This window comes from Alligator sinensis, unplaced genomic scaffold (assembly GCF_000455745.1).
Source record: "Alligator sinensis unplaced genomic scaffold, ASM45574v1 scaffold708_1, whole genome shotgun sequence".
In the NCBI taxonomy this organism is placed as follows: domain Eukaryota; kingdom Metazoa; phylum Chordata; order Crocodylia; family Alligatoridae; genus Alligator; species Alligator sinensis.
This window is the reverse complement of record NW_005842183.1, coordinates 1,357,852-1,372,436: the sequence shown is the minus strand read 5'-3', so window position 1 is coordinate 1,372,436 and position 14,585 is coordinate 1,357,852. Positions and strand designations below refer to the sequence as shown.

Genomic DNA, 14,585 nt, shown 5'->3' with positions numbered 1-14,585 from the left:
CCAGCAAGATAAGCATCCAAGTGTTTCTTAAAGGTATCCAGAGTAGGTGCTTGCACCACTTCTGTGGTTCTGCTTGGAGATAGAGGCTGCTGCTGCCAGGTAGAACTGGAATAATATAATACAGGCAGGCATGCCTTTCTGCTGCCACCACTTCTCAGGGGGCATGTGGGAGCCCACGTGAGAGCAGAGGTGTGTGGGGCAATTTCTCCTGCATAATATAATGCAGGCAGGTGCCTTTCTGCTGCGGCCGCTTCTCTATTTAGCTCCAATGCACCTTGTGAAGAGAGGCACGTGGGACAGCTCCATCTGCCCAGCATGCCTGTTTTTGGGAGGCGCCATGCAGGGTCAGACTGGGAAGGGCTGTGGCAAGACTCCGCGCACTTGCTAAGGCCACTGCCTGATCTGGCTCTGCTGGAGGCATGAGGTCCAGCTCCATCTAACTACGGCGGCCTTGCATTGGGGTGAATATACTCTAATTAAAATAGTATATTTTAATTCATAACATAGTGCTATAATGTTAATATTCATAATATATTGATATTAGCTTTTTAGATGGTGTATTGCTAAATTTTAAAAAGTTTTGGAGCAGCGCCTGGAGTTTAAAAAGGTTGAGAAGCACCAGTGTATGCATAGTACAGAAGATGGGCAAAGGTATATTAGTTTAACGCTAGTGTGACAGCTGCAGTTTCTGTCTCTGCCTCAGGAGACCCCTGGTGTCCTCAACTTAAAAGAAAATCTTGGTACTGTTTCAACAGTCATTTAATTTCTGATCCTATATTTTTGTGTAGTTAGTATTTTTATATTCCCAGAGCATAGCTGTAGCTCTTTGAGACACTGTTATTTACTTCACAGGTTGATTGCAGCTGTTCTGTAAATCATAATTACGGAGTGTTTAAATGGGATTTACATTTTTAAAGTTTTTCACGTAAATTTTATCTGACTTCACATTTAACTTCTTGAAGCAGCCGTCGCCTCTTCCCAGCCTTTGGACAGACAAAGGGCAAGGTAACACCTGGCTTCTGAATATGAGGTCTCCTTGGTGTCAGGCATGCTACGGCACAGAGCATGAGAGCAGGTCCTGGGGGCAGAGACCTTGGATGCTACAGGGTTAGCTTGCTGCCTGCTTCACCAGCTGGCATTCACATCCGCTCATTGCCAGAAGTGCTCTCCGTGCTGAGCGGGGCTGAGCGAGGCCACTTCTTTGGGACCCGTGCCATGCTGCCCTTGATCTGCCAGTTCAGTCAGGCCTGAGATTTGAGGGACTCCCAGTTGCTCTGTCCTCTGCTCTTAAACCTAAAGGCAAGGAAAAGAAGGGGCCTGAAATGTGTGCTGTGCTAGGTGTTGCTTTTCTCTTCCAAGCAGCAACACCCTAGCAATGGCATAATGAGGAGCTCCACATCAGAATTGTGAAGAAACATGTAGGGAATGTGTTTGCTGGCACCTAGAGCTGCAGCAACACCCTGGGATCTGTAAATGTAAGCCAGATGGCATGCTTGGTTACACCTGCGTCAGCTCCAATCTTCCTTGGGCTTGTAGAATTTGGCCCTGCTTTTGAAAATGAGTTAATCGCTCTGCTGATAAGTGTGAGCTGGAATAGAAGCCAGCTCTCTACTTCCCTGCAGAACTGGCTGCAGTGTGCAAGGAAGAGAAGGGAGTACAAGGTTACTTCTGTCACTAAAAGAAGCTGATTCACAGATTCATAGAAGTTTAGGGCTGGAAGGGACCTTGTGAAATCATTGGGTCCAGCCCCTGATGTTATTCTGAATAACAGGGAGAAGATGGAATGAGTGAAGAAGTGCTACAGTAGTTACGTTCCTCAGAACACAACCATGCTTACAGGCAAAACCCCTCTCCAATTAAAAATGGGAATAAATTGACAAGGGCCATTTGGTATTGGCTCCAGACTTCATCGATCCAGCAAACCAGGGGTCAGCAACATTCTGCCACCCGGGCTGAAGTTGGCAACCCAGCTCCCTTCTGGGAGCCACAAATCTCTGCCGCCCCTTCCCCACCCCTCTCCTTGGAGCGCAAGCTGGCCGCCTTAACCCTCATCGCAGATCCCCAGCCCCTCTGTAGCTGGGTAAGCACAGGCAGGAGGGAGAGCTTCTGAGGAGGGTGCTACAAAGGAGATGGGCAGCTGGTCCCAGCTTTGTGCCATCTGATCCTCTGTGCTGCCCTGGGAAGGATCCAGCCTTGTGGGCCAACCCCTGCAGTGGGCAGCAGACACCCTATTTCTTCAAAAATATTTCTGGTTCGCACCATCTGATGGCTTGGTTGAGGCATTCAAGCTATCAAGTGGGAACCATCAATTCAGGGCTTTAACCTGGCCTTTTATTGAAAGAGTCTACGTGAAACAGCAGCTCCTCATTGATGCATGCCCCCCTGCCAACCACAGGTAGACTGAGAAGCAGTGTTGGCCTGCTCCTCGGGGCATACCATCCAGTCCTTTGGACTCAAAAAGGGTAGCTGCAGTGCAGAGCCCCCAGCAGCGGGTGCGTTGAAGTATACAGCATTGAAATACTGGGGCTTTCTTAGCCCGAGTCTACAATTGCAGAAGGCCCTTAGAGAGCTGACTGACTGTGCAATCTCTCTAAGTCATTTGTAATCAAAATACCTTTGCCCATGTCACATTTATAGTTCCTGCAATAAAACAGCAAGAGCAATTTATATTTGGGACTATAATCGGCTACAAGCTTGGTGTTAAAAAAAGAATGAAGTTATTTGAGTTATGACTTAAATAAGAATAGCTCTTTTTTCGTGGTTTGATGCCTCCAAATAGGCTCGTCATAATAGGTGTGTTAATGGATCTTTAACCAGAGCAGTGCAGAGGAGACTGCTATACTGTGACATGGTCAGTCTGGTGTTTACTTCTGTTGAATTAAAAAATCTGCAAAAAACTGGGAAGTATTTTTGTAGGATGGCTTTTATTATTCTGGCATGTGTCCAGGGGCTTTTTCCATTTTTTTAATGAAAATAGGGCATTAAGGGGAACATTGATCACTTGCGAATCTGCCACGTTTTTTTCTGAAGTAATTGAGAAAGTTGTCTGTGATCTTGGTATTCTCCAGGAAACATTAAAATAATACGCCCTTCCCTGTCGTGTAACTTTTTTTTTTTCCTGTTTAAGTAGGTGTTAGAATGCAGGCATGATATAAATGAATTATACAGAAGACTTTGGAGGGAGAGGGGCCTGTAAACTAAACTGAAATGAGTGAATATAAGAATTAGAAATCAAAACTTTATGTTTAGTCTGAAGAGAAACAATTCCTTAAACCGTAACCGCATGGCTGTTTCTTGTTTGCCTCCACTCGGGTTGACTGTTATTGTCTTCTGTTAATTCTCTGGGGCAGTGGCCTGACTTTGTTGAATGAGCCAATTGTTTTCCTTTGTGTTGCCCATCAAGTCAGCCCCCATCTGGTTTGTATCAGACTGTTTTCACAGCCAACAACGGCTGCCTTTTCTATATCCTGACACTTAAGGGCCCCATGCTATCAAAGCATTGCTGTGATAGCCTGTCTGGCTGGACCTATACGGCTGCGCCTTGCAGCTTGAAACTATTACCCAAGTAATGGTAACTTAGAACTTGAACTGGCTCTTATTCCCCTTGGTGTCGTGTGTACAGTGAACAGAATACATTTTTTGTTGAGCTCTATATCCAACAAAAGTGCTTTAAAGATTTTTTTTTTTTGGTTTGTGTGATTAGCGAGTCAGTGTATATTTTCTATCAGCTTCCTCTATCTCAGAGATTGTTGTGCATTCTTTTTTAAAAAGCTGATACATAAAATAAGTCATATTTAGTAATGGGATGGCTGTCCTTCCGTAATTTAATTTGCTCTAGTATGCCATCTATTAAGGCCTGATAAGTGAAAAAATAGCAAGCAAATATTTCTTAATTAGGACTTTTATCAGGTTTAGAATAGATTTCCAGCTGAGACAAGGGGGGTGGGGTTTAATGCTCAGTAAACAGATCACATGAATAATGCCAGATTCTAGCTCAGTAGTTTTCAACCTTTTTAGACTTAGTGCACCCCTCCAGACATGCCTGCTCTTCATTTTCACTTATGTTTTGACTATGAAAAAGTAATAGAGAAATTCTTCCTTTGCAACGAATTCAGAAAGCCCTCAACAGGTCAGAATGTTTAAGACGCTGTGGATTTCTATTTGAAATCTCTGGATTTATCTTCTGAATCATGTGTAACAGTGTGCACGCCTAACGATACTGATATTGTGCAGCACCCCTCAGCACCCTTAAAAGGATATTGTGGCACCCCGCGTAAGTCACTTTCTAGCTGCTCTTGAGTCTACCCAACTTTAAAATAGTTACCTAAAAATAGAGAAGAGTGGACAGTATTACTTTTGCAAATAGTATATGAACTTTGTGTCTTTTGAAAGACAAGTGAAGGATCAAACCCCTCCTGCTGTAATATAGGCAGTCAAGCTACTAATATTTGCACTGGAGAAGTTCAGAGAGGCCCCAACCAGGATCAAGGCCCTCTTTCTGCCAGGCTCTGTGCAAACATGTAGCAAGAGATGGTCCTTTTCCCAGAGAGCTTACAGTGTAAATAAATAGGCCTGACAAAGGGCAGGAAAAGGGAGCAGTAATATATTCACTGTGCAGATTGAGAACTAAGGCACAAAGGTATTAATTGACTTGGCCAAGGTCACGCTGTGAGCCTGTCTTGGAGTCGAGAACAGAATCAGCTCTCTACAAAGTTCCACAACAGAGGTTCCACTCTGTGGCCGCTCACTAATAGACAATGCACAGACTTCACCAAATCAGTGGTGTTTGAATGCTGTCTTGCCTAGAACCTAGTATATTAAATAATTAAGGTAGTCTCTAAGGAGTTTATTCTCTTCTGGACGTGTGAGATTTGTTTCCATTTAACTTCTATAAGAAAATAATGATTTATCTGCATAAAAAATATGCATTCCATATACTGGATTTTAAAACACCTTCTGGAATCGATTCTTTTTGTATAAGAATGTGGGAATGGGGAACTATGTTTGAAAGCAAGAAAGGAAGAGGTTGTGGGTTTTTTTGTAGACTTGATTTTAATTTCCCCCCTCTCACTCTTTACATTATACCCTCTGTGATCTCTCTTACTTAAGCGTGTGTGTGGTAGAGTATATGGGTATAAATGTATATGATGATGACAGAATATAATATACTACATTCTAATAATGGGGAGAAAATTAATTCCAAAATATGTTTTAAAATATAATCATTTCAGTCCTTGGAGTACTTGCTGCATAAAGTCAGGTCTATGTAAGAAAGAGTTTGCGAAGTCAGGACTTTGGCTACCATGCTTGTGAAATCTTGGTGTACCATGCAAGTGCTTTCCAGTTTTAGAAAGATTTATTTCCTTTGTCCACGGTGTTAGTACTTACTCAGATAAACAAAGTGGGATTGTTAGGGTATCACCATTACTTGGAAATGTGGAAGTCTCACTACCAAACATATGCAGAACTTTTAAAAAAAAATGTACTTTTACAAAAGTTTTTCGTAGTGAAATTTGGCCTAAGCCACCAGTTTCTTCAGACTGTAAGCTTTCACAGTTTCAGTTTAGTTTTGTATCCCTTTAGATTGGAAGAGCAGCCTCCTAAACAAGAACCAAGGGTAAATGGGTGTATTGTCGTCTTCCTGAGTGTGTAGCATAGATCTGCACAGAGCAAAGTCTTGGCAGTTTCACTGCAGCTGTTCACAAACCGGAGGGCAGTCATGAAACTGTCAAGAGTCGTGTCTGTTTCCCAGCCGTGCTTAGCACAGACGCCTGTACATGTCCTCTCCTCCCTCTCATAATAGCTAGGAGTTGGAGACGAAGACTTTACGTTCAGAAGAAATGCGTTGAGGAGGTGAATGAAACGTGTCTTTTAGCATGGCAGATAGGTCGAATGTTCTCCCGCTGAGATGGTGGTATCAAGTGTGAGGAATGCATTTAAGCAAACAATACATTTCTGCGTTGATAGAAATTAATAATGTAGAGCTAGCTGTCAGTTTTGTACTAGTGAAGTAACCTGCATTTGAGGTTCAGGAAGGAGCTTTGCTATTTCCTTTGCACACTTTTTCTCAAACTTGCTGGGAATTTTTGCGAGGAGGGATATTTTTCTTTCTTTCTTTTTTTTTTTTGGCGTGCACAGTAGCATTTTAGATTTTAAAAGACTTGGAAATTATATGGGGTAGAGATGGTAGATTTATGATCAAACCTTTCTATCTCTGGTCTTGGGCTATTATGTATTATATAATAAAGACAGGATTACTTCTTGTCTCTACATCAGGTAGCTGAAAAGGCCTAAGGGGTCCTTGGCAAATCAGTCTAAGGAAGCTTAATTCACAGCTGCCTGACTATATAAATAGACAGTTCACATTTTTCTGCATTTTTATTTTAATGGTTCTTACTCGTACAGATGATTGCAGCACGCTTTTGTACCTGCTACACAGGAAGCATGCATTTGCCTATTTAGAATATCCTAGAATTGCTTATTTCTATGGATTTTTTTTTTAAGTTAACAGATTAAGGCTTTTAACCACCATGCTCTACTAATGTACCACTGTTTTTAAAGGTGTTTCATTCTTGTCAAGAGCTTTCAACTTGTGAATAAGATGTGAGAGTTCAGTGTTCAGAGACTGTTATCAGAAAGAACGTAGTGCGCAAATAAAATAAATCCATATTTCTTAGCAGAATTGTGACTAGAAAGATCCCTTTGTTCAAGAGCTAATTATTTGTTTGGCTATCTTTCCCCCTAGACTAAAACAATTCCATAATATTTCATAGAAAAATATATGCACCCAAAATTGTGTAATTACACTGCACATATACTTATCTTAAGATGGTGATTTTCTTTTTCTTTTTGTAGTGGTAATGCAGTAATACAACCCTTAGCAAAATGATCCCATGTGGAGAATCCTGTAGTTCTGGAACAGTCAACAAGACAGAAAAACAATACAGGGCATCCTGGGAATATTCACGTTAAAAATGTATGAAAGCTGATGCTCTGAGTCTTTGGCCATTTGGAAAAAAGTTAGTACAAAATCGGAAAATACCTGCGTGAAGAACAACACGACACGGGACGGTATGGGGAAGCTTGCGCTCTAACCATCCGTCCACAGCCTCCATTTCAAGCTAGGCTTGGATCGCTCCTAGGGACAGAGGATTGCGCAGTCCTCTTTTCTAGCAAAATACTTCTGCCCTGCTGAGAGACCCGTTTAGGTACTCCATGCTCATGGCCTCATGGTTTACTTGAAAATTGATTCCTAAAACTTCTTGATCATGCTGCTGTATATCCAGTGAAACAGGATATTAATTTTTTGGCCCTTCATGGAGATAACATGTTCAGCACTTCAGAAACCTTCAAAAAATAATAATGCTGCAACAGATGAAATCAGAGTCCTATTGGAACCAATGGGAGTCTTGCCATTGCCTTCTGTGGGGCCAGAATTTCACCCGGTGCCTTTAAATAGCTGGCTTTTGTCTCATTAAGCTAGCTCCATGAATATCCCCCTCCTAAATCCATGCGAGGATTTTGAGCACACATGAAAGTGAAGGATTAACGGGGCTGGGAAATACAAGACATATTGCAAGCAGGTGCAATGTGACTTCCACCCAGTGCACACTCCGTCTTGACCTGTAACGCACAGAACCTGTTTCATCGGCAGCAGTTGCCAGTCACACACACTCGCGTGTTGAGTTAGTAACGTGGATAGGAGTACACTAAATCTTGCAGAGTGATTGCCAAACTGCTGGTCCTTTCACCCTGCAAGGCAGGCTGGTTTGAGCAAAATCCTTAGAAGGGGAAGGACTTTATATGAACCCGGTGTGTCATATAGCTTTTATTTGAGGAACTGCTTTATGTCTCAGTTTCTAGTGTTTCATTGGATCTGAAACGCACGTTAGCTTGTTCATTTTTAATCATTCTTCTGATAAGTTTAAAAAAAATTGAAAACAAAAGCAAGTAACTGTTGACCCGTAAAGCTGTGCTTTGGTGGGATTCTTCCTGCCACGCCTCTCTGGCACAGAGGAAGGGTTTAGATCTGCCAGAGGTTGGATTACTACAATTCACATGTCAAGGCAAGAAGTCTTCTTGATACTTCCACCACCGCTTGGGCTGCAGTGGATGTGCATATCTGCATGTGTAGGACTGCGATGCTCCATTTTCCCAGTACTGGCATGGAGCGGTGATTCTCATTGCTAAATCCGGCTGTCTAGGCTGGATGCAGGCGTATTTCAAATTCCTCCTTTACCTCTAGAAACAGCCACTGAGAACATGCTTTAAGGTTTGCTGAATTGGGAGAATCAGCAGTGTTGGAGGTGCGTGTTTGTAAAGACACTCCCTTCCCTGACCAGCACCTTTTGGATTCTTAAAAATCCTCCAGCCTTTTATTAAGTTGTCTCTGTCTTTAGCTGATCCAAAGACTGTTAGGGTCTAGCTGGCCACACTACTGCCCATTGGCACCTGCTACTTCAAGCAGACGTAATAACTTCTCCTGCTGTTTTTCAGATGTTCTGAGCTAATTTCTGTTCTGGGACAGGTAGCGGACCAGTTTTTCTGTCCCTTCACATTTATTCTATTTCCTGTTTTGTCTTGAGGTGGTACCTAGCATGTGAAGCTTCATAAGGGGTTTACTTGCAGTCCCCTCCTTTTATTTTCCAGGGAAATGTCCCCTCCTTTTATTTTCCAGGGAAATGTCTGAGACTGTCGAACTACTACTCAAAAATGAAGAGATGCTCCATTTGTGAGACCTCATTCATTTATAGAGGTTTTTCCCAGGAAGAAAATTGAGGGGCTTTACTTATCTAGGGACAGTTCAAATTGAGATTGCATATAATAATAGTGGTTGTTAGATAAGGCTGTATACACACTTTCAAAATGCTTTTTTGGGTAGCAAAAAAATAAATTTGCTAGTCATTGGGTTCAACTATCTACCCGAGAGCAGGACAGATTGATGCAATGGAAGGAGTAGCAGAAAGGTTAGCAACTGCAATAAAATCTCTAGAAATGAGACTGTAGAATTTGCCCAGTAAAGTTTTCTACAGTTATTTTATATCTGACCTCCTCCACTGACCTCTTCACTCATTTCTGTTTCTGATTTTGAAGAATCTGTTTTTTTCTTGTTGTTTTGCTGGGAACATCATGTTTCAGAAATGCCCAAACCTTGAACTCAAACGGGTTTGAGCAAAGGAAGAAGAATTTTCCAATATTTTACTTGTGGAAATATTTGTTATCTTGTAAGCCAGTGCCCTCATCCTCTGCTCTTTTCTTGGCATCTGAATTACTTTCTTTTCTCACAAATATTTATAGGTTGGATTTAAGTCACAGTTTACACCAAACGTAGAAAAGAAAAGTTAAAAGGAAACGAAGTGTGTTCATGTGAGAAACAGGGTTACACAGAGCGGGGGGCTTAAGTTGTCAGTTTAAGTCAGAGCCACATTGTAACTCATGCCGACTTACACCGTGTAACTTCCTCTCTCCTTTCGCGGCTAAGTCCTCGTTAAAGACCTTTATTAGTCGACCAGCCTTTGCACAAAGAAATGTGGGTTCTTTAGCTCAGGCAATGGAGGTCTTCCTGTTTTCAGATCGAGAGGTTCCAGGTTCAGTTTCTTACACATGTCAGTCCGTTCCTGCAAAACAACTATTGTGGGGTTTTCTGTTTTCTTAACTATAAATCCATCCCTTTCATCTGACTCAGCCCAGGCTCACTAGAAATGTGGCCTAAGTTTGCTGACAGACTGTCACAAAACCAGCCAGCTTCTGTACTACTCTGCTTTTCAGCCTGGAAACAAGGCTGTGAAATCGCAGCGCTGCTCGCCCTCCTTGTTGCTTTGTTTCTATTCCAGCGGCAGCCAGAGCTCCCAGTCGAGACCAGGGGTGCTTTGTCCAAGGCATTGATATCATGCAGTGAAAAGACCATCCCTGCCTCAAACCCCGATGCTATTAGGACATCCTGGGAACGCCTTTAGCAGGGCATAATAATTGAGAAGGGCACATTAAATTCTCCATAGTAACCAAAATGTACATATTTTGCATAGAAATTCCAGGACACGACATCCCGCTGCTCCAGTTGCCTGGGCAGAATTTCCACCGAGCTGGGTGGGAGTGCAGCCTGAATGAGGTCTGTGGGGTATGCTTTAGTTTAGTAGTTTCCCTTCAACCAGGTGCTTTCTCTTTCCGTGGGAAGTAGTAATGTATGACTGCTCTCAGACAAGGGGGTACTTGGGGGGACAGGATTGTTTGAGAAACTGTTGACAACCACCTGATTTGTTCCTTTCACTGTTGTTGTTGGTCAAAGTGATTAGACTGTCGTGGTCTACAGCAGGGTTTCTCAACCAGTGGGACATGAAGGTCCTCTAGGTGGGACTTGGGTCACAGCGGCAAAACTGGAAGTGCCACGGCGAGACTTATGGTTTTGCTTTTGCACGCTTCGATTGGCCACTGGGGAACCTTTCTCCTCCCTGCTCTTCGACTGGCCTCTGGGGGACCTGCTCGTCAATCGGTGGGATCAGGATTTTTTGACCTTACCTAGGCGGGATGTAAAGGTGCAAAAGGTTGAGAACCGCTGGTCTACAGCATATGGACTGGATCTAGCCCACAGAGTCATTGGATCTGGCCCATGGGGCTAGGCGGCTTCGCTCCTGCTGTGCCTCAGCCATGTAGTGGGTAGAAGTGGTGGGAGCAGCAGCCAGGTCTTTGAGCAACCTTGGGCCCAAGTTGCGTCATTCCACCAAAAAATGTTACCGACCGTTGGCCTGTACTGTATAAATGGATGGTCTTAACTTATCTCTCTTTAGCTGCACCTTGTTCCAACTCTAAAGGCCATTCAATTCTAGAAGCACTCAGTTATGTAGCCAGCGTGTGAAGTATAGATGGACACACGGCTAAATTGGAATTAATGTTATTTATAATTTGTAACATGACTAACAGTGTAGCATATATTTGCTTTTCAGTTTTGCCAGTGAACCACTTGACTCAAGATGAGACTGTTTTGTATTGCATATTTTAGTCCAAGAAATCTGGAATAATTTTGATTTTTATGAGACAGAATCCTTCTTGTGTTTCCATACTTGGGAATTTGCCATTGCTACCAGATATTAAAATGAATGTTTTTTTACAATACAGATTCCCACGGGGATGTGGATCGGACAGAAGTTGAGCCTAATAAGTACCTTACATCTTTACTTGCAGGTAAGAGGTGTATAGGGGAAATGTCCGGCTACTCGTAGCTTTTCAATCTCATTCTTTTCAGTTGTTGGCATTTCTTTAAGTTGCCGTTGTAAGAAAGCCTGACAGCATGCTCCCTCTCTTCCTGCTAAAGTTCTTTTGTAAATATAACCCAGATGTGAAGCTGCTTTGTGCAAAGAAAGCAAGGGGGAGAGGAGAAGGAAGGGGGTGGGTAGGAGAGAAGATTTAAAAAAAATCACTTCCCTCTTGGAAGTTTATAAAACGTTGAATTAAAGGGCTGCAGGTGTTATATTCTGAGTACTGGGGATAGCACTTGAGATAATGCCATCTGGGGAAGGTTATTTGTCGGGACAGGACAGTGTTTTTAACTTTGAAGTCAGTATTAAACAAAGTGGAGCAGCTGGAATCTGGCATAAGAAGAAACAAGTTGTTCATATCAACCACTGCTATTAAGGGAATAAGAGTCCTGGTCTGGAGCTGTTTTTACAGATGCCTAGAAGTTTACTCTTGCTATAGGAGTTAGCTGCTTTATTTTGTTACGTGAATTTATACATTTGTAAAACAAGCATCCAAGCTTTGGGAGGTGGCGATGCGCTTTTTTGACATTCTAGCAAAAACCATGCATGGTGTTGAAAAAATTGTTTCCCAGTCCTACAATTTACCCTTATCTGTTGTGGGGTTTCAAAGGCTGTCTTTACAGATCCTCTTAAAAGCATGAGGTCTTGGTTAGAATTCTCTTTAATATAATTCCAGACTTAAAATACCAGTTTTACTAAATCCCTCTGGAAGGAAAACACTGGACTCAAAGGGTTAAAGAACATGTTTTTGGCTTAAGGAATCAGATCTTTTTTCCTTTTTGTCAAATAGAAGAAAAACGATATAAACATTTTTCTTTGTTCCTAATGTTGACACATGGTATTAGTAACCAAACCTCCCTGCAGTCTGTTTAATTCCTGCTCGAATTGGCTTGTGTTCTGGATGCATGGTATCTTGTGTACAAAGCACACATGTGAATCGATCTTGCACATGAAGACTCCTGTAACATGTCACTTAGAGACATGCAGGTTCCTTCTCGTGGTTCTGTTGAACCAGAATCTTCAAATTGAGTATTATACAATGATTCGCTATAGATTTGCTAAGGTGCCAACGATGCCAAATCTGAAATGTGACCAACCTTGCTGTTGGTGCTTCACCAAAAATTTGTGGGTCATTATTGAATTTCAGCTAATCAAGGGTCCTTACAGGCATATAAATGGTATCAATTTTCACAAGTTGTATTAATGTATTCTGTGAGATGGTGACAATGAATTTGGAGAAACATGTCATTTTGTGGTCACTGGCTCTAGTTATTGGATCTTAACTAGGAGAATTTCTGTAAATGTTTTAGGGGAAGATGATAAAATGAAACGGAGTCCTTCCAGCACTTCTAAATGGGTGAAAGGTGTCTGCTCTCGTGATATGTAGACTGCCCAGTCCACGTTTTATAGAATGATCACATATTTCATTTCATTTTTACTAGGCACGGAAAATTATTAACACAATTATTAGTTGCATATTTCTGAGCAAAGGATTAATGTATAAGATTGAAGCCTCAGTGTATCAAATGGGAATAGTTCTCTTAAGTTTAAAGTTGTGACATTTTAGTTTTATTATATGACATTAAAGTTTGCCAAGCCTGTGAAGACATCAGCCATGTTCACCCAAAGGGTAGATACAACTATCAGCAGACATGCATGTGTGCCCATGCATGTGACCAAGCAAACGTGTCAAGTGTGTGGTTGTTTTGTGTATAGATGCATATATGTGCATATGTGTGTTTAATAACATGCACCACTTTTAGCAAGAGGTGATGATGATAACACAGGTGGTGGTAATTTAATAGTTACACAGTTGGGCTCACATAGACATAAAAGGTGTTTGTACATGTGACAAAATTGGCTGTTAAAGCAGCTTAATTGCCCTTTTGCACCGCTTTAATGGTGTCACTGTTTAAACCTGTGGTGGCGTATTTCGCTTTAATTTCATGACCGTGTACGTGTGCGGCAGTGTATTTTGCTTTAAATGACCTTGTTACGTAGCAAGATAAAACCCATCCAATGTATTTTAGTTTGCTACGTAACAATGTGCAACGGGACGCTGGAAGCTTGGGCTTGGCGGGCTTCCAGCGCCCTGTGCACTGTCCCCTCCACCACTAGCCCACTCAGCCGCCCTCCTGCTGCCTTGCTGCACTGCCCCAGGAGCAAGCCAGCCCATACCTGGGTGGTCCCAGGTGGTGGGAAGGCAGCGGGGACGGTGCATGGGGCACTGGAGCCTACCTGCCTCTCCTTCAGGCGGGGGGCAAGCTGCCAGCTGGCCATGCGGCCCCTGAGTTGTGGGGGACCCTGGACCTTCCCTCCATGGCGGCAGCACCCCCCAGCTGGCACCCACCCTCTAGCATCCCGCCTCGGTGGTCCCGGGGGGGGCACTGCTGCTGCTGCGGGAAGCATCAGGCCCCGTATAGCTCAGGGGCTATGTGACCTGGCGGCAGCTCATGCGGGCAGGCTCCACTGCGGGAAGTAAAAAGCGGTCAAGGGCCCAGGCCTTCCCTCCTTGGCAGTGGTGTGCCCCCGCCCCCGGAAGCACCCACCCACTAGCAGTCCACCTGGGTGGTCCCAGGGGGCACTGCTGCCATAGAGGGAAGGACTGGGGTCCCCCGCAGCTCAGGCACCGCTCGGCCCACTGGCAGCTCAACCCCCCCGGTCGCAGGAGTGGTAGGTAGGCTCTGGGGGGAAAAAAAAGCATCGGGTCCCTCACCACTTTTTTTTCCTCCCTCTCAGAGACTGCCCACATCTCCCACAGCCGGGGGATGAGCTGCTGATGGGTCGAGCAGCCCCTGAGCTGTGGGGGGCCCCGGTCCTTTCCTCCATGGTGGCAGTGCCCCCAGGGAACGCCCAGGTGGGCTGCTAGCGGGCTGATGCTGCCTGGGGGGTGTCACCACTGCGGAGGAAAGGACCGGGCTCCCCCGCAGCTCAGGGCCCACTGGCAGCATGCTTCCCAGTGGTGGAAGAGGTGGGCAAGTTCTGGTGGGGGGAAAAAAGGATTGGGGCCCCTCCCCGCTTTTTTTTTTTCCCCCGGTGGAGCCTGCCCATGGCGGGTGGAGGGAGGAGTGGGCATCACTGTGACGTGACAGAAGTCCCTATATTGAAACGGTGGGTTTTTTAACAACACGATTAAAAACCCACTGTTTCAATTTAGGGAGAACTAAACCCCGGTCACGTGTACAAGCGCCCATAGGCTACTGCCCTTTCCCTTGGAAACTTGCAATCATGATGCAAACTCTCAAACTTAGCTGAAATAGGACTTTCCTAAACTTTCATATTTAAGGTGTTCCGAGTACAGCTAACACACATTCTCCATGCATCTCACATAAC

The 14,585-nt window shown here is 43.8% G+C and overlaps 1 protein-coding gene across 12 annotated transcripts in view; it reads left to right on the top strand.

The window, feature by feature from the left end:
* The window catches only part of KIAA0586 (KIAA0586 ortholog), a 114,499-nt gene that overhangs the window by 93,676 nt on the left and 6,238 nt on the right, over nucleotides 1–14,585 (top strand). For all 12 annotated transcript variants that reach the window (XM_025207145.1, XM_025207146.1, XM_025207143.1 and 9 more), the window contains one exon: nucleotides 11,113–11,178. In XM_025207145.1, coding sequence (XP_025062930.1) covers nucleotides 11,113–11,178 — 66 coding nt within the window. The remainder of the gene's footprint in view (nucleotides 1–11,112; nucleotides 11,179–14,585) is intronic.